The sequence below is a fragment of the Diospyros lotus genome, chromosome 4 (genome assembly GCF_014633365.1).
Source record: "Diospyros lotus cultivar Yz01 chromosome 4, ASM1463336v1, whole genome shotgun sequence".
NCBI lineage: Eukaryota > Viridiplantae > Streptophyta > Magnoliopsida > Ericales > Ebenaceae > Diospyros > Diospyros lotus.
Genome location: NC_068341.1, coordinates 14,122,258 through 14,147,833, shown reverse-complemented (window position 1 = coordinate 14,147,833; position 25,576 = coordinate 14,122,258). Strand labels below are relative to the sequence as shown.

At 36.2% G+C, this 25,576-nt stretch overlaps 1 protein-coding gene across 2 annotated transcripts; it reads left to right on the top strand.

Moving 5' to 3' along the window:
* The first annotated feature begins 1,911 nt into the window (after window positions 1–1,911).
* LOC127800413 (MADS-box protein JOINTLESS-like) lies at window positions 1,912–22,057 on the top strand. 2 transcript variants are annotated; one of them, XM_052335004.1, is made up of 9 exons: window positions 1,912–2,069; window positions 2,216–2,416; window positions 19,584–19,662; window positions 19,964–20,025; window positions 20,117–20,216; window positions 20,311–20,352; window positions 20,449–20,490; window positions 20,561–20,730; window positions 21,727–22,057. In XM_052335004.1, exons 2-9 carry the CDS (start codon window positions 2,235–2,237, stop codon window positions 21,740–21,742), a joined length of 693 nt encoding a protein of 230 aa, XP_052190964.1. In that variant the 5' UTR covers window positions 1,912–2,069; window positions 2,216–2,234; the 3' UTR covers window positions 21,743–22,057. The 2 variants fall into 2 exon arrangements, with proteins under 2 accessions (XP_052190964.1, XP_052190965.1); XM_052335005.1 differs by lacking the exon at window positions 1,912–2,069 and having other exon boundaries at window positions 2,076–2,416.
* The last annotated feature ends 3,519 nt before the right edge of the window (window positions 22,058–25,576 follow it).

Below are 25,576 nucleotides of genomic sequence, written 5' to 3'. Positions count from 1 at the left end.
GTTCCCAGGCGTAGGGGCCGGGTGGCCTTGGCGTCGCCGAAGCGACCAACGATACCCCACGATTTGATCCTCGGAATTGTCGTCGTAGTAGAAGACAACATAGAATTCCAAAACGTGCTAACATTGTTCTACAAAATATCATGTCATTATTTAATGGGAAAGATATTAGATGCAAAATTTTATGGTGGTCCTAACTTTTAAAGATAATTATTAAATTTTAATAAATGTATTTTATTTATATATAAATTATGTAACTGAAAATAATATATGTTAACTAAAAATAAGATAAATTATAATTTTATTCATTGTATTTTTTTTGTTGAGCAAATTTTAAATTTATAAAATTAAAATAAATTAATGAGGATCATCTGAATTTTCTGTTGACAAACAAATATGTTTGGGGAGTGAAATAAAGTATAATTCATTCACATTATATAAAAACATAACAAATTTAGGTTAAGTGTCAAATAAATATACGTATATAACACTAATTAAAATTATCCATATAAGTATAATTTTTATGAAATGTATATTTATTATATACATTATTATTAGGATTTTTAAGTATATGAAAAGTAATTGTCAAAGTTTACATTTCATATTTTTTGCTGAAGTCACTGCCAAATCCAAATTTGGTGAATCACACCCCAAAATCTTGCATTCAATGCTGCTCGTTATGGTCAAATTCAATGGTCAAAATTTTGGCAAAGATGAAAAAGGTCATGAATAATGGTGACCGATTTTTTCGAGGTCATTATTGTCATCTTCCTTCCCACAATGACTATTAACATAGAAGAAAAAAGAATAATCGATCAGAGAAGAGAAATATTAGTCAGATTCGATTGTAGTCATCGACGATCGAGATTGACTCTATGGAATAGCGTGTGGTTTGTGATTTTTTTTAGTTTTATTTATTTATTTGTGTATTAGATGAGTGATATTATATATTTAATTATTGATTTGTATATATATATAAATTTGATTATTGATTTATGTGTTTAATTATTAAATTATAGAATAAATAATAAAATTTATAATAATTAAAATTATATATAAAGTAAAATAAATAGAATTAAAATTTATTAATAAATAAATAAAATAGGAAAGATAATTGAGGGTGTTACTGGAGTAAATATGATTTTTGAAATAAAATTAAAATAAAAAATAAATGATTTATAATAATAATGTAATAGAAAGCGAAATAAGGAAGAGGGCTATAAATGGTTGGCAATATATCGGAGATATTATAGTTAGTTTAATTTGATGGAAAGGAAGGTTTAAAATAAGGGGAGAATATGAGAGCGATGGATGTGATGGGGAGCGACTTAGGCTGTCATGGCCTATGGCTAATTGATAGGGCACTGATGGCTTATCCCACTTTTGTTTGTACGAAGACACATTGTCCACATAAATTCCGACCCCTCCTTTTATATATAATATATATGTTCCCTCTCCATTTGTATTTACTTGATTGTTTATATATATACTTGGAGAGTTGAGTTGTATCTAATTATAGTAATGCAACTAATTAAAATATTATATTTATATTCCATGGTTTAGTTAAAAGTAACAGCAGCTATTTCCTGGCTTTTTGGGGGTAAAATGTCTCAAGTTCCACGGACAGTAAAAGGCCATGTTGTTTTTGCTATTCATGGCAATGGTAGCAAAAACAATTAATTATAATTTTAAGTCTCATAAATATATTAGATGAATGTATAGCAGAATTATAATACATGTGCGGAGATATAATATAATATATGATAGTGAAATTACTACTTATAGTAAGGGATTATTATTATTATGAAACATATTATTGCATCCCCAGGTTTCATTCTCAAGGGGACAGCTATTTGGTCACTTCTTTTGGGAAAATGTCACCAACTGCTGAGATAAAAGAGGGGAAAAAAAAGAAAGAGAAGCCTAGTTTTGGTTTTGCTATATAAGGGAAAGTGGACTTTCCTTTCTGGAACTTCAGATTCCAACTTATCTTTCTTTCTGGTTTTCTCTCTCCTCCAATTGGTGGCCTTTCGTGTGTATCACCCTCTCCTTCTCTCTCTCTCCCCAAGCAGGTGAAAAACTCTCTCACTCACACTCCGCCTCTCTTTCTCTTTCAGATCTGGACGCCGCCTTTCCGTCTAGGGTTTACACGTTCTTTCTGCTTCTTTTTTGTGTGCATCGGACGAGGTTGTGGTTAACTTTGTGGTGTTTGTGTTAGGGCGTGTAGCGAAGCCAGAATGGCGAGGGAGAAGATCAAGATCAGGAAAATCGACAACATCACAGCGAGGCAAGTGACTTTCTCCAAGAGGAGGCGAGGGATCTTCAAGAAAGCCGAAGAACTCGCCGTTCTTTGTGACGCTAATGTTGCGCTCATCATCTTCTCCGCCACGGGGAAGCTCTTCGAATACGCGAGCTCAAGGTACGTATATGTTCGTCGTCAGAATTCGTTTTATGTTTTTAATAATGTTTCTACCTAGCTACTCTAAATTATCAATGTATGTTTCCGTTAATTTCTTTTCATGTGCGTGCGCGTGCGTGCGTGCGTGTATGTATAATAGAAGGGGAAGGCTCCAGTTTCATGTTTCTGTGAGCAAAAATTAATCCTCGTGTCCCACGCTGAACTACTGTTTTCAATTTGAATATGTGTAGGTTTTTTTTGAAGGACAGTATACGGTTAGAAACCCTAGTAGATTCCCTAGATCTTCGATCTCGATACGTTCTTGATCACAGCGAAAGATGTCTTTTATGGTTGTTTATTTTGGAGTAGCAGCCAATGTGTTTGCTGGAATTACGCATGGTTTTATGAAACGGCTCAAGGCTTCTTCCAATACTCCATGAAATGCTTGAAGTAGGCACATAAACCTAATCATTTCTGCTTAAGTTTTGTTCTTAACATGTACTCATTCCTCGAAAGGTTGTTACCTCTGTGGGATTTGCTTCATTTCTCGATTGAATCCGGAGTTCATTTGAGTCCAATACTGCATAAATATAAGTTTAACTAATTTACCCTCTAAACAAAAGTGCATTAATCTATTTTCTAGTTAGTTTTAGTTCTATCCATCAATCAACATGTGTTCTAAGTTTATCCACCCTCTCATTTTGTCTAAATCTCCTTGATTTATAGTCTATGCAAATATTGGACATGCAAATTTGTATTACCAAGTTCCTGTTTGGTAAGTAAGTGAGCGTAGGATTATGGCATAGACCTTACCAACATACTCTTTTGAGGGGAAGTGTCCCAAATTACTATCTATCGAGGTGAGTTTTCAATCATAGGTACCATGTAATAATGGATTCTGGAAAGTATAACGAAGATAATATGAGCTCAATTCAATGCATTAACAGCATGAAATTTTCTTCTTTTGTTGTTAGTGGTTTTTAAACCATTGCATGTTATCACTGGCCGTGCTTTTTATGTATCAATAAACTCTCAACTGATAGTTATGGGGCGACACCAATCCATTGAATTCCTAGATCCGACCGAGACATAGATAAGATTCTGAATTGGGATTGAGTGTGAACTATTATGATCCCCTGACGATTCGTTTATTTGATGGATGAATAACCATCATCCTGTACTCGTTTTTCTGCTTTCCAACGGGAAGCTGCAAGTAGAAGTTATCTTGATTCAAAAACAATTGAAAGAGGACTAAATGTGGAATGGCATTGCGTGTAATCAAGGTTTTCAGATACAGAAAATGTGTTTGATGGTGATCCTTTGTGGTTGAGGGCGAAAAAAAAGAATTAATTCACATTATCACAGGTGACGTGAGTAGGTGATTATAAAAAACATTTGCCTCAAGAGGTTACAAAGACAATTCTTATGTTTTCTCACACGTACGGTTCCCTACGGTAACAATAATAATTTTTTTTAATTTTATTAGGTGGGGCTACTATATCTACTTTACAACTACTATAATTTTTTTCCATTGTTATATTCTCTATAAAGGCATTGCATCATATGCTATGTATATAATGTTTCCTATTAAGTTTTCTTTTATCGTGTTGTCTTTTTTGCTATAAATTTTTTCTAGTTTATCCACTCATCTTACAAGTGTTAATGTCATTTTTTTTTTCTCATATCTAAACCATTTTAATTAAGACTTCCTCATATTATCTTTAATGGGAGGCATATAATATATAATTTCAATTCTTAATTTATTATCGTATCTATATCACTTTTATGTGTTGGTGTTTAATTACCTAATATTTTGAATTATATAATAAAGATGGTCTCAAGTTATTTATGAGTAGCACTTTCACTTAAATTTAACACAAAGAAACTCGAGTCTTGTAGAAGTATATGCTTTTAGTAATATGACTTGCGCATATTATTAATTCCCTAAAATGGAAAGATTGTTGCACATTGAAATTGAAACTTATTAAAAAGAAAAGCAAAATGGTTGTTGCGAATTGAGACATACCATTCGCCACATGGATTTCTAGTTGAAAATGCGCATTTGAAATATTTTTTTCTTGAATTCACTTAGAGAAAAAAAAAGAAATTTATATTTCTTTGAAAATAATAACAAATTGGTTGGCAAGGTGAGGAACTTGAAAATTTTCGACTAGAATGAATATAATTGGACATAGCCTTCTCTCCGACGTGGGTAGTTTGGTAAGTAGCCTAGACCTTTTTATGAGAAACGTGATATTCTTAAGCAGTTTATGTTGGATTGCTTTTATCTTTCCAGACTGTGGATGGCCCGCCCCATTTTGGTGTTAGATAATGTTATTGTTTCTTCTCATGTCATTCATATTATGTTGCAATTTCGCTTGAAAATATATGCATTGAGTTCCATGAGCTGCGAGAGATCATGTGTGTGCATCATATGCATGCATAAAGAGTGAGACGATGCAGTCTAGTTGGCCCCTTGCATTTCTAAATTAGTTTTCCATTGAGTTTGGATAATTTTTCTGAACTCTTATTCACAGATTCTTGTTAATGCAAATCTGATTTTGCATATTTAGCATACGACATTTTAGGGTGAATTCTCATTCTAGTAGTGGAATTACTGTTATTTACCGGAGTTAACTTCTGATTTATTTATTCACTAGTCAATGAAGAGGCTAATGCCCCTATGACAAAGACTTGTAGCTGCTGGAATTATAAAAACCTTGGAGATCATATTGTTACATTTTGCTGACTTCATTCGGGACTGGGTTTGAGACTGAATGAAGCACGAGTAGCCATCTAGGATACACAAGTTAATAGTTTCATTTTTGTTCTCCAGAATTTTGAGAAAGGAACTATGATCTCATAATTCTTGATCCTTTAAAAGAAAGAAACCCGAGCGACTAAAATTCATATCCCATCTGTCAACCTGGTAGATTTAGTTGTCAATAAGATCAAGAAGCAAGTTACTCCTCGTATAAGACCTCGTGAGTTCTCTTGCAAATTGTATTGTCTTCGCGTCTCCTGCTATTGTCAACTTATGAGGAATTCAAGGATTTTTGAGAAGAAACAACTTTACAGACCTGAAAATAAGATGTGATTAAAATGATCTGTACATGTGAGTAGAAAACCAATAGGTACAAAATCTGCACTTAAAATGGAGAAGTTTCTAATCAAAGAGATAAAAGAAAAATAAAAAAAAAGATAAAAATTCCTTTAGATACATGCTTGTGTCACGGCCTCATGCGTGGAGCCTATGACCAGCTTTGATCCGAAGGAAGGTGCGGAGACCACGCCGATATCCGCAAGTCTACTACAGTGCCCCATATGGAAAGATAAGGTCATACATGTTGGATTGAATGGTTTTAATTAATAAATTTATGAAATTATTGTTTTTATGAAATCTGTTTTGAATATTGAAAAGGCTATTGTTTTTAAAAAACTGTTCTGGAATTTGAAAGGTTGTGTATTGAGTGTGGGTGTTTCAATGTGGAAAGCTGTTGCCAGTGGTATGTAGAAAGTTTAAACTTAATTTTGTTGAAGTCGTAGAGGTTAATCACATGCTTGGTTTTGATACAAGGAACGTTAAGTTAAGAGTCTTCTTGGGATGGGAAAAGTGGTTAGAAAATTATGAAACTATTTCATAATGTGTGTTTATTGAATACAATAAATTTATTTGGATAGAATATAGAATTATTATTTTTTTTTTGTCATTTCAATTATTGATGTTTAGATATTTATGTCATTTATCATTTATTTACCAACAATACCCTTTCTAGTCACAATTTTTGGATTTTTTATAAGGTGAAAATTGTCTTTTTATTTTATTAAATATCATTAAAATATTATAAAGTAATATAAAACAAACATTAAATGAACTTTTATCTGGATATATTCTAACCATTTAGCAAAGTCCGAATACAATAAATGTATGATATAGTCTATAAATATGGTTGTATTTGATAGGATGATGTAATGTTTAATTTGTAAGTTCTGCTCTTTACAAGTTCGTAACCAAACAATCACGCACAAGTGATTGGACAATCACACAAAACATGATTTTGAGAGTTTTGAGGAAATGAGTGATTGGACAATCACGTGCAACAATCACGCACAAGTTGGCATCCAATGTTTTAATGGAACTGTTTTGATGTCCCTATTGTTTAAAGCATCATGAAGTCCTGGGAAACTTATAGAAAGACTCATAATTGTATTTTGGGGAGCACCGTATTTTTTCGATAATTTCTTGATAAGAATAAGTGAGTGGTTATTTTGGTGATAATATGTGTTGAAAATTTATTTTCATGCATGATTGAAAAATTATTTTTTTATTATGTATTTGTTCTCAATTTTATTATTTGATACACACAAACAATAGTGTTTCTATGTAAACCAATTGAGAATGTGTTGAATTATGAAATTATTTTGAAAAACATGAAAAAATTTATTCATGGCGTTAGCGTGGTTATAAAATGCTAGGAAACCAACTAGGAAAACCAGAGATTGCTATGACAACTATAATTCAACTTCATATATGGTGCTAAAGATTTTAGTTTCTCAACAGGAGGGATAGAATTTGATTGACGGGTCACCCTACTAGGTGCTCAGGGGGTATGTTTGAAGTATAATCTTAGGCCTAATTCTCTATTGGTAGATATAGTGTTGCACTACCCATTGAGTTATATATTGATATTTTTGTTGAACATGCTAGAAAAGAGAGAGAACTCTCTTTAATAGTAGAACATTGTATGGGGTCTAGCCTCTTTCTATTGAAATTTATAGTAACTTATACAATAACTAAGGCTAAAATTAAGGTCTAAATGATAGCTAATTACATCTAATCACATGCTAATTGATTGATAATTACATTCTAATTGGCAGCTAATCCAACACTGCCCCCTAAGCTAGAGCATATAGGTCATATGCACTAAGCTTATTACAAATGAAACCAATACGAGGACCTCAAAGAGACTTAGTGAAGATGCCTGCTAGTTGATTGGTTGAATTGACAAAGCTAGTGGTAATACATTCGGATAAAATCTTTTCTTTGATGAAATGACAGTCAATTTCTCTGTGTTTGGTCTTATCATGGAAGACAAGATTTGAGGCTATATGCAAGGCAATTTGATTATCGCAAATTAACTTCATTTGTAATCTCGCCATATTTTAATTCTTGAAGCAATTGTTTCAGCCATATAAGTTCACATGTTGCCAAGGCCATAACACGATATTTTGTTTTGGCACTGGATCTAGCAACCACATCCTGCTTCTTACTCTTCCAAGATACCAAGTTGCCACAAATTAGATTACAGTACTCGAAAGTAAAGCTTCTATCTGAGGGAGATCTTGCCCAATCAGTATCGAAATATCCAATCACTTGAGTATGATCTTTATCTTCATATAACAATCTCTGACTTGGTGTGCCTTTAATATATCTGAGAATGTGAACAACAACATTCCAATGACTATCACATGGAGACTATAGAAACTGGCTAACCACACTAACAACAAAAGAGACATATGGTTGACTGATAGTGAGGTAGTTTAGCTTTTCGACAAGTTTGCGATATCTATTAGGGTCAAATAATAGCTCCCCCTTTCTTGATAAGAGCTTGATATTTGGGTCCATGTGAGTATCAATCGGTCTACAATCAAGCATGTTAGCCTTCTCAAGAATGTCCAAGGCTTATTTTCTTTATGAAATAACTATGCCGTTTTTGGACTGGGCCAAGAAAATATTTTAACTTACCCAAATCTTTAGTCTTTAGTTGAAGAATACTATCCTGATCACTTCCAATGATGACAATGTCATCCACATAAACCACTAGATAAATGCATCAACCATCTAATGAGTGGCGATCAAAAACAAAGTAGTCTACCTCATTGCGAATCATACCAAATTCCTAGAGAACTGTACTAAACTGTCCAAACTAAGCTCGTGGAGATTGTTTCAGCCTATAAAGAGAGTAGCAAAGTTTGTATACTAATCCAAACTCCCTCTGAGCAACAAAGCCAGACGGTTGCTCCATATAGACTTCTTCTTGAAGATCACCATGTAGAAAAACATTCTCAATATCCAGCTGATTGAGAGGCCAATGATTCATTGCAACAATATAAAAACAAATGGATAGAGGCGATCTTAGCCACCGGAGAAAAGGTGCCACTTTAATCCAACTCGAAAATTTGAGTGTAGCCTTTGGCAACCTGGCATGCCTTAAGGCGATCAACCTTCCCATTAAGACCAACCTTCATAGTATAGTCCCAACGACCGCCAACAGTAGATTTACCAGGAGGAAGAGAAACCAATTCTCAAGTGCCACTAGAATGTAGATCATACATCTCATCAACCATGGCTTTGCGCCACCCTGGATCTGAAAGTGCTTCACTGGTAGTTTGGGGACAATAATAGAAGATAAAGTTGACACAAAAGCATAATAGGGTGAAGCCAAGCAATGGTAGCTAAGGAAAGTATATATGGGGTAAGGGTTGCGAGTAGAGCGTATGGCTTTTCAAGTGGCAATGGGCTCAGGAGAAGGATCAACAACTGACTTAGAAGCAATTGGCTGGTCCAAGGTAGGCGAGGATGTCGGAGCATGAGGTGAGTCAGCAGGTTCTTTGTCGGCAATTGTAGGAGGATATGGATGATGATGATAAACCTGACAGGGACACTTAGGGATAGTAGGGGCAGTATTTGAGGAGGGAGAACAAAGGTAAGAAATAGGAAGAACCTTGAAAACTGGGTGACTCTCAACAGGAGAGGAGAGAGAAATGAGATGTCTCAAAAAAGGTAACATCAACAGGGATGAAATAACGTTATTTATTAGGAGAGTAACATCGATAGCCTTTCTGAAGGTGAGAGTAACCAAAGAAAATGCATTTGATAGCCTTGGTAGAAAGTTTGGGACAACTAGATGTCATGTCATGAACAAAACAAGAGTAACCAAAGACACGAAATGGAAGTAGATAAAGACTTTGAGCTGGGAAAAGGATGGAGTGAGGGACCTCATGCTGTAAGATAGAGGAAGGCATCTGGTTAGTGAGGTAATTTGTAGTGAGAACAGCATTAACCCATAAATGGAAAGAAGCATGACTATGCAATAAAAGAGTGCAAGTGGTTTCAATCAAATGACGATTTTTTACGCTTAGCAACTTCATTTTGTTGGGGTGTATAGGCATAGGAGAATTGATGTAAAATACCCCGAGAAGTCATGAAAGTAGTGAAATGAGCTGAAAAATATTCTCTAGCATTGTCATTGCAGAAGGCACGGATAGAAACATTAAATTGAGTTTGAATTTCAGCACACAAGTCCTTAAATATAGTAAATAACTTTGAGCAATTTTTCAGTACGAACATCCAAGTACATCGAAAGTATGAAAGTGACAAAGTACTGATAACCTAAAACAAAGGGAACATGACAGGGACCCCAAACATCACTATGGACAAGTTCATAAGGGGACATAACTTGATTATTAACACGCTTTGGAAATGAAATACGAGACTGTTTTCTAAGATGACACGACTCACAATTTAACGTGGAGACAGTAGAAAGACGTGAGACCATCTTTTGTAATTTGGATAGACTCGAATGTCTCGAATGATTATGAAGAGTAGGAGACTCGGTAGAAATGTAGGTTGCTAGTGAGGGTCTGTTGAGATAATAAAGTCTCTGCGACTAACGCCCGACACCAATCATTTGTCTCGCACCTCGGTCTTGCACAGTAACAGAATCAACAAAAAAGGTTATAGAACAATTAAGAGCACATGCTAATTTATTAATAGAAGCAAGATTAAAGGGGCTTCTGGGAACATATAAAATAGAATCTAAGGGTAACGAAGGAAGAGGTCGTGCTTGACGAATGCATGTAGCAGATGTTTCGGAACCATTGGCATGAGTAATAGTTGTTTGAAAGGAAGTAGAGAGACAAGAAAAAAGACTTCGGTTACTAGAGAGATGATCGATTGCACTAGAATCAAGAACCCATGGTCTAGGAGTGGTAGATTGAGTAACATAGGCAATAGAATTACTAGTGTGCACCACAAAGGCAATGGATGATGACGCAACCTGTTTAGAAGCCTGATATTGAAGGTAGTCCTCATAGTCACTTCTAGTCAAAACAAGTGATGGAGAAGAATGATTCTCAAAAGATTTTGTTGGGAAACTGGCAGCAATAGATTGAGCCACATAAGTAGCATTGCATGACGATCAACCATGCAGCTTGTGGCACCGTTCTCCAAGATGGCCCCACTTATGACAGAAATTGCATTTAGGATGATTACCTCGTTGTGAGTTATTGTCTCAATTGTTCCCTTGCTCTCCTCTACAAAAAGTTTGTGATGCCAAGACAAAGGAATTAACCTGAGAGCCATCAATGACTAAAGACAAGGAAGAAATCTGAAGAAGCCTAGTAAAAGCATCTTCTAGCGTCAGAATAGTGGGATTGGATAATATTTGATCTTGAACCAAAGCAAGGTCAGATCGAATGACAATCTATCCGAGAATTAGAAAGAACTTGTCTTGCTACCGCAACTGTTCTTTTGTAGTATTACCAACTGGTAACAACGAGTTGAACTCTTCCTTTAAAGATTCTAGGCGGCTAAGAAGTTCAGGCATATGCATATTTTATTGCTTCAAATGAACAATAGTGAAAACAACATAGTAAAAACGTTGGAAATCATTGGTGTGAAGAGATTGGCTTTTTTCCATACTTGAACACAAGTCTTGTATGCCTTGTAAATGACATATAGTTTTGGATCAATGGTCTGCCATAATATATTACAGAGAAGAGCATCAGACCCTCGTCTAGACTAAGTGTAGCACATCATTAATCGAGTCAAGCAACAATATTGTCTTTTCTCAGTGTGCCTCACCTTTGTTGGGCGCATTCCTTGCCTTGTGTTAGATCTAGGGTTTGACGGGAGGTCTCTTCTGTAATTGAGGAAGAATCGAGGAAGAGATGAAATTGGCAATAGAGAAGAAACTTGAGAATTAGAGAGAGAGAGAGACGGAGATAGAAGAATGTCACGAAGGCAGTCTGTTAAGAGTCGTTACTTTAAATTTTGCTCATAAACCTTTAAACAAATGTTCATTTCAGCTGTAGCCTTAGGCGCTAGGTGGTCCTGTAGGTTGGTTAGAATCAAGGTTGTTACACGGTTAAGGGAGAGGTCCCCACCTGTTAGGGGAATATATCCTCCAACGGCCTTATAAAGGTACCTTCCATGCGATGTAGAGGCATGAAAACAATCAAGAAGATTCTATTCTCTAGTTGGCCTCTCTCTTTCTCTCTCTTTCTCTTTGTTACTCCCGACTATCTCACTCTTTTCTCCCCTCTCTCAAATTCCTTGTTGTACTTCTTCTTTCTAACGACTCCATACCAAGTGGGGTTTTGAATTTCTTTCTCAATCCCCTCGGGATTGTGGTAAGGCTGTAGTAGTCATAATAGGGTTGTGATATATTGGTATCAAAGCTCTGTTCTGGCCAATGGGTGGAAAGGATAACTTATGGCAGAGGGAACGCGTATGAAGAACTTTGAAACGCAGCTGCAGCAAATTGGAGTGGTGGTCGCGGAATGTCAAAATAAGATGGAGCTATTGGAGTTGGGTACGACTCGGAACTAGGAGGCGATCCTTGCGCTGGATTGCCGGGTGGAGAACGCTATGGATGGAATGGAAAGGAGGTTGAAAGGGTCTATTACGTGGGTACGGGAGGAATTGGGTGCACAAATGCAATAGTACATGGCCATGTTAGGCCGACAACAACCGATAAGGCTAGCACCTGATTTTCCTTTGAGGGAAGGGATAGACCCTATCTTTCAGAGGGACAGGGTTGGTAGAGAGCTGGAGATACAAAAGGAGGAGATTAACCAAGGTGGCAGAGAAAAAGTAATACTGGGAAGGGGACCCAGGGGCCCGATGAACCATCAACCTCAGGGGTTTCCTCTCCCTAGGATGGAGATTCCAGTGTTCGAAGGGATTAACCCACGGTGGTGAACAAGGAAATGCGAAAGGCTATTCGAATGGCATAATATCCTAGAGCAGCAGAAGGTACCTCTAGCAACTGCCTACTTCAATGAGGAGGTTGATGCCCGGTATCAAGGAGTGATACAACTAAGGAGAAACCAGACGTGGGGGGAGTTCACAGAGGCTCTATGTGGGAGGTTTAGGGAAAGAAGTATGGTTGACATTGTGGAATAGTTCAACAAGCTCAAGCAACCGTGAAGTGTGGAGATGTATCAGAAACGTTTTGAGGAGCTGAGGTCTTACATGATTCAACACAACTCCTATCTATCTGAAGCCTACTTTGTGTTAAGTTACTTGTGTGGCCTCAATGATGAATTAAGACCAATGGTAAAGGTACTTAGACCCCAAACTATAGCTCAAGCATCGGAAGATGCCCAGTTATAGGAATTAGTAGTAGAAGCCTTGTTGAAGAAGCAAAGACAATAGACAAATGGGATGGTGGCAGGGACCCAAAATGGGAGGTATTTTATCCGGGAAGTAGGCAGGGTACTAGTGGGGTGAAGGGAATTGTTGGTTAAAGCACAGCACCCTCGGGAGATCAATTGAGGGAGCAAAGAAGGTTAGCAGGATTATGCTTCAGGTGTGGGAACAAGTACCACCCTGGCCAGCCCTGTAAGAGACAGATCCTGTTGCTAGAAGGGAATGAAGGTGGCGGCCAGGAGATTGAGGAAGAAGAAGATGGGGGCGACGAGGGGATAGAAGTCAATGGAGAAATATCCATCCATGCCTTGAAAGGAGTGGCCAATAATAAAATTATTAAGGTAGGAGGACAAGGCAAGGGCAGCAATTTGATGATCCTGATTGATAGTGGAAGTACCCACAGTTTTATTGATGAGAACACTATTAAAAGGATGAATTGTCAGTTGATGGGAACGCCTCCCTTGAGTGTAACAATGGCCAATGGCTAGAAGGTGTTAACCATCTCAGCCTGCAATGGGTTCTCATGAGAGATGCAAGGGGAGAAATTTGTAACTGATTTAAGGCTGCTACAGTTGGGAGGCTCCGATATGGTTCTGGGGGTGGATTGGATGAACGGTGTAAGCCCTATTAGGTTTGATTTTAACCGCATGGAAGTATCCTTCGAGAAGGTGGGCAAAAGAATGACCATCACGGGTGGAAGAGAAGAAGTTGGGATGTGTAAGCTGATGATTGGAAAAGGTTTGAGGAGAGTCATGAAGGGAAATGGGTTCAATGGGCACAACTCTTTTCAATAGTGGCCAAGGGAGACACACTCAAGGATCAAGGGGAGCTATGGCAAACTTACCTGACAATCAGCAACCGGGGAGACCCTCCTGATCAGGTAACACATTTGGCATTACTTGATGAACTATTGGTGAAATATGAGGACATCTTTGCAGAACCCAGATCTCTACCTCCTAACTGGCTATTTGACCACTCGATTAACTTCAAACCAAATACAGAACCAGCTAACATTAGAGCCTATCGATATCCACCTATCCAAAAGAATGAGATTGAAAGGATGGTTAGAGACATACTCCAACAATCCATTATCAAGCCAAGCCAAAGCCCCTTTGCTTCCCCTTGTTTAGTTGGTGAAAAAGAAGGATGGAACGTAGCGGTTTTGTGTAGACTATCGTCACTTGAATGTCATGACCCTATGAGCAATAAAAAGGTATTATTGTAATAGAATAAAATAGTTTGTTAGGGATATTTTAGCAAGTGGTTAGAAGCACACGGGAGCATGTGCTAGGCTATTAGAAGGCAAATATGCCTATAAAAGATTATTGTAATGGTTTGTTTTGTTATCCAAGAAATTAATGAACTGAAATATGTTTTTCTCCTCTTCCAAATTCTCTCCCCTTTCTTGATCTTCATCTCCCTCTTTTTCTGTTCTCTAATCTCCCTAACACTTCTTCTAATCTCTCCCTCATTCTTCCAATTTCCTCCTTAATTCCCTTCTGTTCTTCGCTTAGCTAAATCGGATTCTTTCGATTCCCAAATTGATCCTAGGTTAAGCCTTAGGATCATGACATTGAATTCCATCACAATCAAGGATAAGTTTCCCATACCATTGGTGGAAGATCTTTTGGATGAACTCCACAATGCCAAATTTTTTTCCAAACTCGACTTGCGCTTGGGTTATCAACAAATTAGGATGAAACCCAAGGATACTCCAAAGACTGCATTCAAAACCCACCATGGCCACTTTTAATTTCTGGTAATGCCATTTGGGCTTACCAACGCCCCAGCTACCTTTCAATCACTCATGAACCGAATCTTTGAGCCCCCCTTACGGAAATTCATCCAAGTTTTCTTTGATGATATCCTTATCTATAGCTCCACCTTCGAACAACACCTGTTGCACTTACAAACCACCCTAGACATTCTTCGGTCCCACCAATTTTTCATTAAGAAATCCAAATGTGAGTTTGGTTAGGGATAGGTGGAGCATTTGGGGCACATAATCTCTAAGGGTAGGGTAAGCACCGACTTGCTCTTGATTTTTTTGCATACCCAATTCAATAGGATCTAGTTTGGATTCCATTTGCTTCGCTCAAGTGCCTTCAGCCATAACCACTGCATCGGCCAAGTCACCGGCTCTAATACCAAATGTCAATTATGGGATCTAACGGGAAGTCTCTTCCATAATTGAGGAAGAGATGAAATTGGAGGGAGAGAAGAAACTTGAGAGATAGAGAGATTGGAGAATAGGAGGGAAAAGATAAGTGGAGTAATCCTCATGATCCCCATTCTCATGTGCACTTCTTATTTATAGGAGAGTTAGTTACAGCTTTTAGAGAATTCATATAACAACTCTCGGGTAGGATCCCAAGTGGCCATGTGCACTTGGCTCTATTCACCTACATCACAACCTCTAATTACAAACATGTACCCCCCTCCAATCTTATACATCCAATTACAGTATTATCCTCGGGCTATGACACCTTGCCCCTTGCGCCTCGAACTCTAGGACCCCTTTGCGCCTTAGTGTACCTTGAACCTTTAATAATTATGCCTTGTGGTAAATCAAACAAAATCCATAATTTTTGGACATGTGAAAATGCATCTCATCATCAATAGCCTCTTCCAAAAAGCATCATCATTTGAGCTCATTGCTTCTGCAAAAATGTTATGATCATCCTCCACATGGAAAACACTATGTTTAGGATCAGATAAATTTGCACTAGATTCGTTCAAAATGCAATCATGTTTTCCTCTTCTTGCATGGATCTTCAAAGGCTTTGATTCCTTTCACTTCAACCTTTCTTGTTCCTTCACCCTTACAATTTCAGTTCTTAAGATAGATCGAAGAAGCATGAGCAAGATAACCCTATACTTAAGATGGATCGAAGCAGGCTTCTTCGCTTTCTAGATTTCACAAGGTATGATGTGATTGTTCTCTTTCTTTGAGACACATGATTTAGAACGGGACATGTCGCCAATAAGGCTTCAACCCGCAACCCTAAAGTAGAATCATAACTAAACAATATAGTAAGACCCATACTCAAAATTTTTTCCTTTCAGCCAATGGTTTTGTTGAGATGTACTTACCGCAAAAGATAAATTCCATTATTAGGTAAAACATTTAGTAGTGATGGGTTCCCTTATTCCTTTTCACGAGTTTGAATGAAGACCTTTGATCGCCGCATTTTCTCAACTTCAGCTTGTCATGTTTTGAAAGAATCAACAACTTCATCTTTTGTTTGAATAAGATATTCATGAACATGTATAGAGATACATCATCAATGAAGTTAATAAGGCTTTCCACCTCTTGAAAGAATACTAGTCATTTCTCAAGGAATATTATTAGTTTAATTAAGTTTGTTGGAATATCTAAAAACCCTTCTGATTGGTGTGTTGGTCAGTGAGTATTTACTATATGGAAAGCATTTTTTATTATTACTGGGCCATAATCAGATATTATTCGTTTCTTCAACACAAGTTCTGTGGTGTTTAAACGGGCATGACCAAGTTCACCATGTCAAATATCAATAGGTTCAATGATATAAGCAAATCTCTCACTCACCTGGTACTCTTAATCACCCCCTCTTTAGTAGTCAGTCTCTCAATCACCACTCACTATCGGCTAACCCTCCATGGTGAACCTTCGGCACCCTTTCCCCAAACCCCCTATTTTTCCATCCCGCGTCTCCATCGTGCTTCTCCTTTGATATGCCTCTCTTCATCGCATTTGAAGGGAAAGATCAAGCTCTCCAACCTCAATTTCTTAGTTTTTGTGTGGGCAAAACCTAATGAAGAATGTGAAGAGGAAGTTAGACTCAACAGGGCATAATCTGAGCCCTGGGACCGTGTATTTTGATCTTGTATCTTCTTGGCCATGCTTTGTTTTTTTGTTGTTATGTAGTTGTAGTGTCTTATGTTCTAGTTTGTTTATTCTTTCTGTAAGAACCCGTGTCTTTTGGTGTGCCCCCTTGTTCTTTATCTTGAGGGTCTAGATTGTTGGAGTTGGTGTGACTCCTTCGCTCAATCTCACTCTTAATCACTTGTGTGTGATGGTGTTGCAGGAGAGAATGGGTGGAGAGGAACTGACCTTCTTTTACTTTCTAGGTGATTATCCACAAAGACTGAATGCAAGCATATTTATAGATGAAAAATGCATATAAAACTAAGTGTAGAAATTGAAGTCTCCTCTGATCTCCTTTCTTGAGATGCAAAGTCTTCATAGAAATTGCAAAGTCCACCTCTTTTTTGTCTTCAATGAGATTGCTTATCTTCCAAGGATCTTATCTTTTCTTCTTCACTCCAGATTCTTCACTTTTGGGTTTGTGTGTTGACGTGTACAAGTTTAACACTCAACATAGATTTGGGAGGCTTGTTGCTCGCCCTTGCATTGGCTACGGTCCTTTTGGTCACCTTTCATTTCTTCATTGGGATCGCAAAGCTAATTTTTTTAGGCCCTTTACCTTGCGATGGTTCTTTGGCCATATCTGCTAGTTCCAAATCCACCCAGGTTGTGGTAATCTTTTCTAGGGTGCTTCTTTTGCTTCTTTTGTTAGTTGGAGGTCTTGCGTCGATCAGTTTTTTTTTTTTAATGTCTATTTGGCCTTCTTGTATGCCTGGCAGTGGTCTTTGTGGGTTTTTGCTTGGCTCCGGCTTTAATGTATTTCTGTATGAAAAGAAAAAAGAAACTAGTGTCAAAATCTCTTATTGAGAGGTGTGATAACACTTCTTGATGATTGTTAGAGCCTTCCCCTATACAAGGGCCATCAACCCTATCTCTGGGATTCAACTTAGCTCAGGTTTGATATCATTTTCTTACAATTTTGCACTAAATTATGGAAATCAGGCATCTCTCAATGGCTGATCTTGATGCCCAATATCTAATAAGTAGTTTTAGATATTTTCAGTATGCTAGTATTTTACGGCAAATCGTTTAGACATTCAGTTTATGAATGTCTTTTTGGATTTCTTCCTAATTTAGAATGTATGTCTCTTGGATGCCCAAGCCTATTGGGTTCCCAACTCATTAATTTAAACTAATTACTTGGTTTAAATTTTACATACGTCAAAATAACAGTACATTTGGGGACTGGTTGCATGCTTACTCGGCTGAATCGTAATATTGAGGTTGATGATGCAGTAAAGTTTACATTTTGCGGCATGGCTATTTTCTTTTTGCCATCGTATTATTTTTAACGTTAATTGGAAATCAATTGTAATATCAGAGTCCTTGAATCGAACCATAAACTTTGCTTAATGTAAATCAATTATGTTATGTTGCGGAAAGCTGTTAATAGCGTCTTAAATTATATAAAGACAATTGGGTTTTAGGCTGTTAACTGGAAATGGACAATCTCTAGGTACTGAGATGGTTTTTACGTTGTGCTGAACAACTCTACATCAGTAGTAGGTTTCATCACCCCTTGATTCTGATACTTGAAATATTTATGTTCATTTGTTGGCAACTTGTTTGTTGGCAACTTGGGGAGTAAATGCAAGTCCATAAGGTTGTCCAAATCATTAAGGCATTTCCACGTTTGGAATAAAACAAAAGTTTTCTGATTCAAAATTGTTGTGGTAATTGATTATTAAACATATATCTATGCCCCTATATTCCGAACGCGTACATGTTATATTCTCCTTGTCCCGTCCCATGATTCTGCGGACAAAATTACATTATGAAAGTAAATGTAGTATTTCAAGAACGTTAAGAGTGATTAATTTCATATCTTCTGTTGTTATGAAATTCAGTTTGATTTTTTATTTTTTTGCTCTTATTTTGATTTTCAGTTTCTATCCTGCTTTGAGAGTTCAAATCTCTGTTGGCTTCTCTTTGTAATGCCATTGAGAAATTAAGACTGCGTTCTCTTTACTTTTCAATTTTTAGTTTTGAGTTTTGAATTCATTTTCAGTTTGAAAACATGTTCTTTTTGTCATTTTGAAAAACTAATTTTTAAAATAGAAAATTAGAAAACGCGTTTTCTTTTAAATTTTGAAAAAAAAAATTAATGATATTTTATTTAATAAATTTGATTATTAAGTAAATTATAAATATTTAATGTTAATATATTATTAAAATATATATATATATTTTAAAGTTAATGAATTTTATAATATTTTTTCCCATTACAATAATAAAATATGAATAAATAAATATGTTTTGAGTTTTGAGTTTGTTTTAGATGAAAACACTCAAAACAACTTTTTGATATTTTGAGTTTTCTTTACAATTTTTTTTTTTGTTTTCAAAAATTCATTTTTAAAAACAGCAAAGAGAACGCTTTTTCCTTATTTTAGAAAATTAAAAATTAAAAATAACTTGAAAACAGTAAAGAGAACGCAATCTAAGTTTTGAGAATTCTTTTCTTCTTTTTTTCTGTCTGGTTTCATCTTACAACTAGAATGGCCAGTAGTTTCTTAAATTTTTTATGCATTAGTAGTACTGCGTACAACCTCTAATTTCATTATGAGTATTTGTCACCATACCCTATACATTAATCTTCAATCCCAAAAAATACCTTTGCTTGGACCAAATTTTTGTTGTCTAGTTTCAGTTTGTGTACGTTCTTATTTCAGTTGCAGCAAAATCTTTTACTTGTTTAGTTATTTTATCCAATGGTCTATGAAATTATTTGCTTATTCTTTGCAGAGATATTGACTGTTTAATGTGCCTTCTTTTAGAGCGACTAGAAAGGCAGCATAATAATTGATTCAATACTAAATTTGTCAATTGTTTTTTGTGCCTTGAAGCATGAAGGATATACTTGGAAAGTACTCACTGCATTCAAATAAGATTGAGAGCAAGGACCAACCTACTCTTGAACTGCAGGTACCAATGTTTTAACAGTTCTTTCTTTCATATCGGTTGTTTTCTTATGGCATTTTAAATGGGTTTATCATTTGCTTAAGAAAATAAAAAAAAAATGTTATCATAAAGATGAATTCAAACTCTCTTTAAGTTTGGGGGTTTATAATTAATTGATATTTTCGAGAACCTGTTTTTGTTGATGCTTAGGATCGGGGAGTTTCGATGAAAACCATGCAATATTCCATTGATTTCTATTTTTTAAGGCCTACTAACTGTAATCTGTGAATGATGAAGATTCAATTTTGACCCCTAATTCTTCCAGCTAGAGAATAACAATCTTGTGAGATTGAACAAGGAAGTCTCAGAAAAGACCAATCAGCTGAGGTATCTATTAGTGATCATAGTTAGAGAAAAACTCAGATTCACAATCTAAAAACTGCTTCAATAACAATGAAACAATCCACATGCTTTTCAGGCAGATGAGGGGCGAGGACCTTCAAGGTTTAAATTTGGAAGAATTACAGCGCTTAGAGCAAGCACTTGAAGCTGGACTAAGCCGTGTCCTTCACACGAAGGTCTTAATTTCCTTCATTTTTTCCTTCCAATTTTGGTTTTAACCGAAGCTGCTGGATTAATTCACATTAACGTGCGATGTATGGATCATTTCAGGGCGAACGAATCATGAACGAAATTTCCACCCTTAAAAGGAAGGTCTGGAATAGGCCATCCGTGTATCTGATTTTCCTTTTGTTTCAATGGTTTGTAAGATGACACATAACTCGATTCCCTCTTAATCTGTACCTGCAGGGTGATCAGTTGATGGAAGAGAACCAGCAACTGAAACAGAAAGTAAATATGAATCTTCATTACATCACTTTTCTTTCATTAATGGGTTCGGTACTGATATTTTGGACTGCAGATAATCATTCTTTCCAAAGAAAAGAGGCCAGTTGCCAATGTTGCCATTGAATGGGAAAACAATTCGATCCCTGAAGAAGGCCAGTCCTCGGAATCTGTCACTAACGTCTGTAGCTGCAGTAGTGCACCGCCTCCAGAAGACTATTGCTCTGATACATTTTTGAAGCTCGGGTAAGCTTAGCATTTGGCAGAATACATCTTCCCATGCCACGATTGCTTTGTTATCTCCGAACAGCATGTTAGGTCTTTTATCCTACCTTATAAAGTCAGTTATATGATTTTCGGCTCATCAATTATTTTTATTTTATATATGCTACCCTTGTATCTCCTGTCATTCCTATCTGAGTTTTCTCTTCCTGCGCATATTTTAGTAACGCATCTCCCATTGGAACGATTGCTTTCTAATCTTCGGATTTTAAGCTAATCAGAGCTGCATGCATATGCATCTCCTATGCAATAAGGCATGAGCTCGAAACTCTCAAATCAAATGTTGAATGAACTTCTGTTGCAGCTCCAAAGAGAGTTTTAATGGGAGGAATCGCGTAACACAAATAAAATTTTACTTCTTCCAACTTTTACATTTTTAACATTTGAATGTTAGATAACTACTTTAATTTATATTTGATTAAGATTGTGTTTTTCATATAAAAACCAATCTGATTGTGAACATGTGAGTAAGATAGGTTTAGGAGATTTATTTCTATTAGAGTTGTGAGTGACAACCATTAATTCAGTTGTTGATGAGCCAGAGATGATGTGTGGCTAAATTGTTGTAGTTGTGCGACTTGAGTGTGAGAGAATCCCTCAACCAGATAAGTAGGGACTTCATGGTGTGCAACTAGTTATTTGGGAAGGAGAGAATGGCGAGTGTGTTCCTGAATTCGATAACTGAGTTCCTAGAATGTGAGTGACAAATTATTTGGAATTGGGATGTTCATGGAAGATTTTGTAATTTTTACGTGCAAAATTATTAATTAGTGAATTATTCTCTTGTAATGAGATTGCAGGCGAAGATCTGTTAAAGACGGGCCATTTTGTGTATTATGATTTTTCTTAATTTTTGTGTGATTTAACCTCAAATGGTATCATTTTGGTGCATTCCCATAAAGGTACCTGTAATATTTTCCAGTCAACGCCTTATAATCGAGGTCGGCTTCCTCAATGCAGGCTGCCTTATAACTAGCTGTAATTGGAAGGAGATGGAAGGTATCCATAGTGTAAGAGGATATGCCCCCAGGATTGAGGTGTGGTAGTGTTCACTCTTTTTGGAGTTGTAACAGTAAATCACAGTGCAAGTGATGATTTGCATTGTATGTACTGCTTCGTCACATTATTAAGGGATATATATAAATATATATATATAGCTGTTATTAGTTACTTCCCATTTGGTTGTGAATGCAATGCATACAAAATTGTATTACTTTCACTCAACTTGGGATTGGCCACTTGATTGATATTTTGAAGCTTTTTGAAGTGTAATATTAAGTTTCTTTAGTTTTATGATTAACATTCAAATGCCACTAAAAAAACCTGGCATATCATTATTGTATGCACTATGCGTACAATTTAACCGATAGTAGCTTTAATTGTCAATTGTTAAACTTAATTGAATTTAGTAGTATTGGCGTTAGTCGTACTTTCTACGAGTTAACTTAGTGGCAGAGCTATAACTTGGGGATGGGGGCACAATTGACAATTTTCTTTTACTGTAGAATCGCATATTTTCAAAACGATGATTAAGGTATGGGTGGAATTGCAAGATCTTCCTACTTTTTTTTTTTTTTTTTTTTTTTATGTTTGTGTCAAAAGTTGTAGTGAAAGCCTTGACGAGGTGTCATTGTTAAATAATACTCTCCACTCTTTTTGGTCGCTCAATAGTGAAGAGTTATTTCTTTACTCTCTGCAAATCCATACTTTGCGTTTGATTTCTCATATGTGTAGCCCAGCAAAATAAAGAATTTGATTTATTAGCACGTGTTTGCAAAGTTCGATACGAAGTAATGGCCATGTTGATGTTGGGCATGCATGCTTATTCTATAGTAAAGATATGGGGAAAATTGTTTCTTCGAGAAGAGAACGGCCAAGGTAGGTTAGTAGGTGAAGTGTTATATATAATATAATAGCTTACAAACAGGTATGTTTAGAGAGAGAGAGAGGGAGAGAGGTGCTGAAAAAAATGGAGGGGGTTGAAAACTCTACGGTGTTGTTGTGTTGCTCATTAATTTACACGATTTTTTCAAAACTTGTAAGGTTGATGAGCTTAATTACAAGACAATTTTAGCAGAGTGGGCATTTAAGGCTTACATGGCCCGATGGAACAAAATGGCTTGAGTGGCGGAAATTAAATTACCAAAATGGTTAAATTGTTAAGCATGTTTTCAAGCTCAAATTTGTATCAGAACTTTCAAACTGTCAATGTTTTGTTACATGGAACAGGCCACCAAATTTCGTATAAAATTCGAGGATTTCGAGTGATTGAAAATGCGCTAATAACTAAAAAAATTCCCAATTATATAACAACCAACTCTTAAGAATTATTTCAAATATACCTGTATTTTTAAACACATGTATTAATTTTATAATATCATTAGAAAAAACTAGATTGACTTTTTTATTTGTTTTGAACACATGTTCTCAGTTATTAAAATTATTATTTTTATGTATTTAAGCTTCAATTCTGTTCTAATTACATATACATGTATGTGGTATATATGTATATATAGGATATGGTAACGTGTATAACAATGTTATACAAACAAAATTTTCATATCTAATTGTATTACTCATAAATAATTATACACGTAGAGTGGAACATAATTATAAAACTACAACTTTACACTATTATAAATACATGTTTTGCCTAGAAATTTCCTTGGCACAAAGTAGCATAGACTACCTACTCTTTTTATTTATTTAAAAGTGAAAAATATTAAAATGAGTCACTCAATTATCGAACTTTTAGAATTAAGAATCTTACTCTTTAACCAATTGTATCAACATTTTTGTCTTTAAATACTATTATAAATTAAACATATATATATTTATACATATATTTATAGATATGTGTTTATATAAGTAAATATACAAAGTACATATATATAAAAAATAATCTAGTACTTGATAACATGTAATAACAAGGAAAAGAAGTTAGTTTGAAGTTTTTCTTTTCTTTTCTTTTTATTAAATAAAAAATATATTATAAAAAAAATGCAAGAATAATTACAAAAGAACATCTGGGCAGACCCCGCAAAGGATACACAGAAACAAACGCACACACTCACATTATAAAAGAAACTACTATCGCTTCAAACATGCGATACAAAATATGGGATACCGATGCAAAATATGGGATACCAACCGCACATGAGAGAACATGGGAATATATTTGATGAACCAAACAAGGATGACAATAACTGTGGAAAGCGAAGTTTGGCCCACGATAGGCCTCCATCAAGTCTAAATGAACACATTCATCGAAGCCTACACCATTCGTCTGGAAAATATGATACATGTGAAATTTGAACCTTATGATTATAGTAACATATGAGCTTTGTAAGGAGGAGGAAATGGACAAGTGACACTGTTGCCTGAGACCTTGCACAAAAACCACACTCACAAGCAAGAGAATTAGTAGCATATAAAAAACATTCGAGCAGTGAAAAGCACTAGTTGAAACACGAAGGCAAAAGCCACCAAAAATGGGCAAAGGCCAAACCTTGCAATAAGCGAGGGAAGTGTATAGAAGACGGACAAGTCCAAACATTGATTTGGATTTGATAAGTAATTTGAGCGGGGGAACATTCACTATCCCAAAAATATCAGTTGTTACGTTATTACCACTAGAAATAAACAGTCGCTTGCAAGGAAAGCCGAGCAGCCATATTCCACAACGATTTTCCACACCACCTATGGGCGGCCCAAAAAATCCCCCTCGCCCAATTCCTCCAATGCCATCTAAATTTAACATGATGCCTTAATTGGCACACAACCTTCTTAGAGAAGGAGCAATCAAAAAACAAATGGGTGTGGCATTTAGATGCGCTCCTACAAAAGTTGCATCTATTAGGGAATGGTAAAAAAATGTTGAGTCGTTCAAAAGTGGATAGATGCTCACGAATCGCCAACCAAAGGATAAATGCATACGAGGGGACCCTTGAGCTATGCCAAATAAGGTGAAACCAAGGAACTCTACTACGATTAATTTGAAGAGCCCTCACTACTAATCGCACTATAAAAACACCATTAGACGCAAGGAGCCACCTCAGGAGATCAGGAGAATTAATTCAAGGTTGACTCAACATGAATGAGAGAATGAGCTGAAGAGCCTGGGAGGGAACTGACACAAGCCAGTTCCAGGCAGCATCAACAATAATATCACACCCCTTAGTAGTGGAGGAGATGGAAAGTGGACGCGTAAAGTAATCCACCAACACACCCAAGGGTTGCCAATTATCATACCATAAAAAAATCCTGGTACCATTTTCCACATTCCAACTAAATAACTGACGCACCTTACCCCTAATCTGGAGCCCTAATCTGGAGAAGCTTGCACTAGTACCAAGGGCAGGAATAGGGAGTAACCAGAAGCAAGAATCCTTGATCTAGAATGAATAAATGCATTGAATCCAAAGGGATTCAGAGGAAGCAAGCATTGAGACGCCATATGAGTTTAGTGACTAGGGCTTTATTCCACAAATACAATGGTTGAAGAAACAACCAAACCCTGATCTTTAGGGCAACAAATATCATTCCAAACAGCCTTGGCCTTATGAGTGGATAGCTCCGAGCCACTCCAAAGAAAAGCACAAGCAATTTGCTCTAGCTCTTTAATAACTTTTTTTGAGAGAATAAAAATTGATGCCCAATAGACATGGATTGTGGAGAGAACATAATAGACTAACTGAAGACAACAAGAAAATGATAATAGAAAACCATGCCATAAGCCCACTTTGGAACGAACACGATCAAGGATAGGGCATAAATACTATATGAGAGTTTCTCGGATATCAGGGGGATA

What these genes read in the sequence shown, in the direction of transcription:
- LOC127800413 (XM_052335004.1), top strand. Translation starts at nt 2,235, where the DNA reads ATGGCGAGGGAGAAGATCAAGATCAGGAAAATCGACAACATCACAGCG. An exon ending in GAAAAGACCAATCAGCTGAG is followed by an intron (nt 20,026 to 20,116) that starts GTATCTATTAGT and finishes CATGCTTTTCAG; the next exon opens with GCAGATGAGGGGCGAGGACC. An exon ending in TTTCCACCCTTAAAAGGAAG is followed by an intron (nt 20,353 to 20,448) that starts GTCTGGAATAGG and finishes CTGTACCTGCAG; the next exon opens with GGTGATCAGTTGATGGAAGA.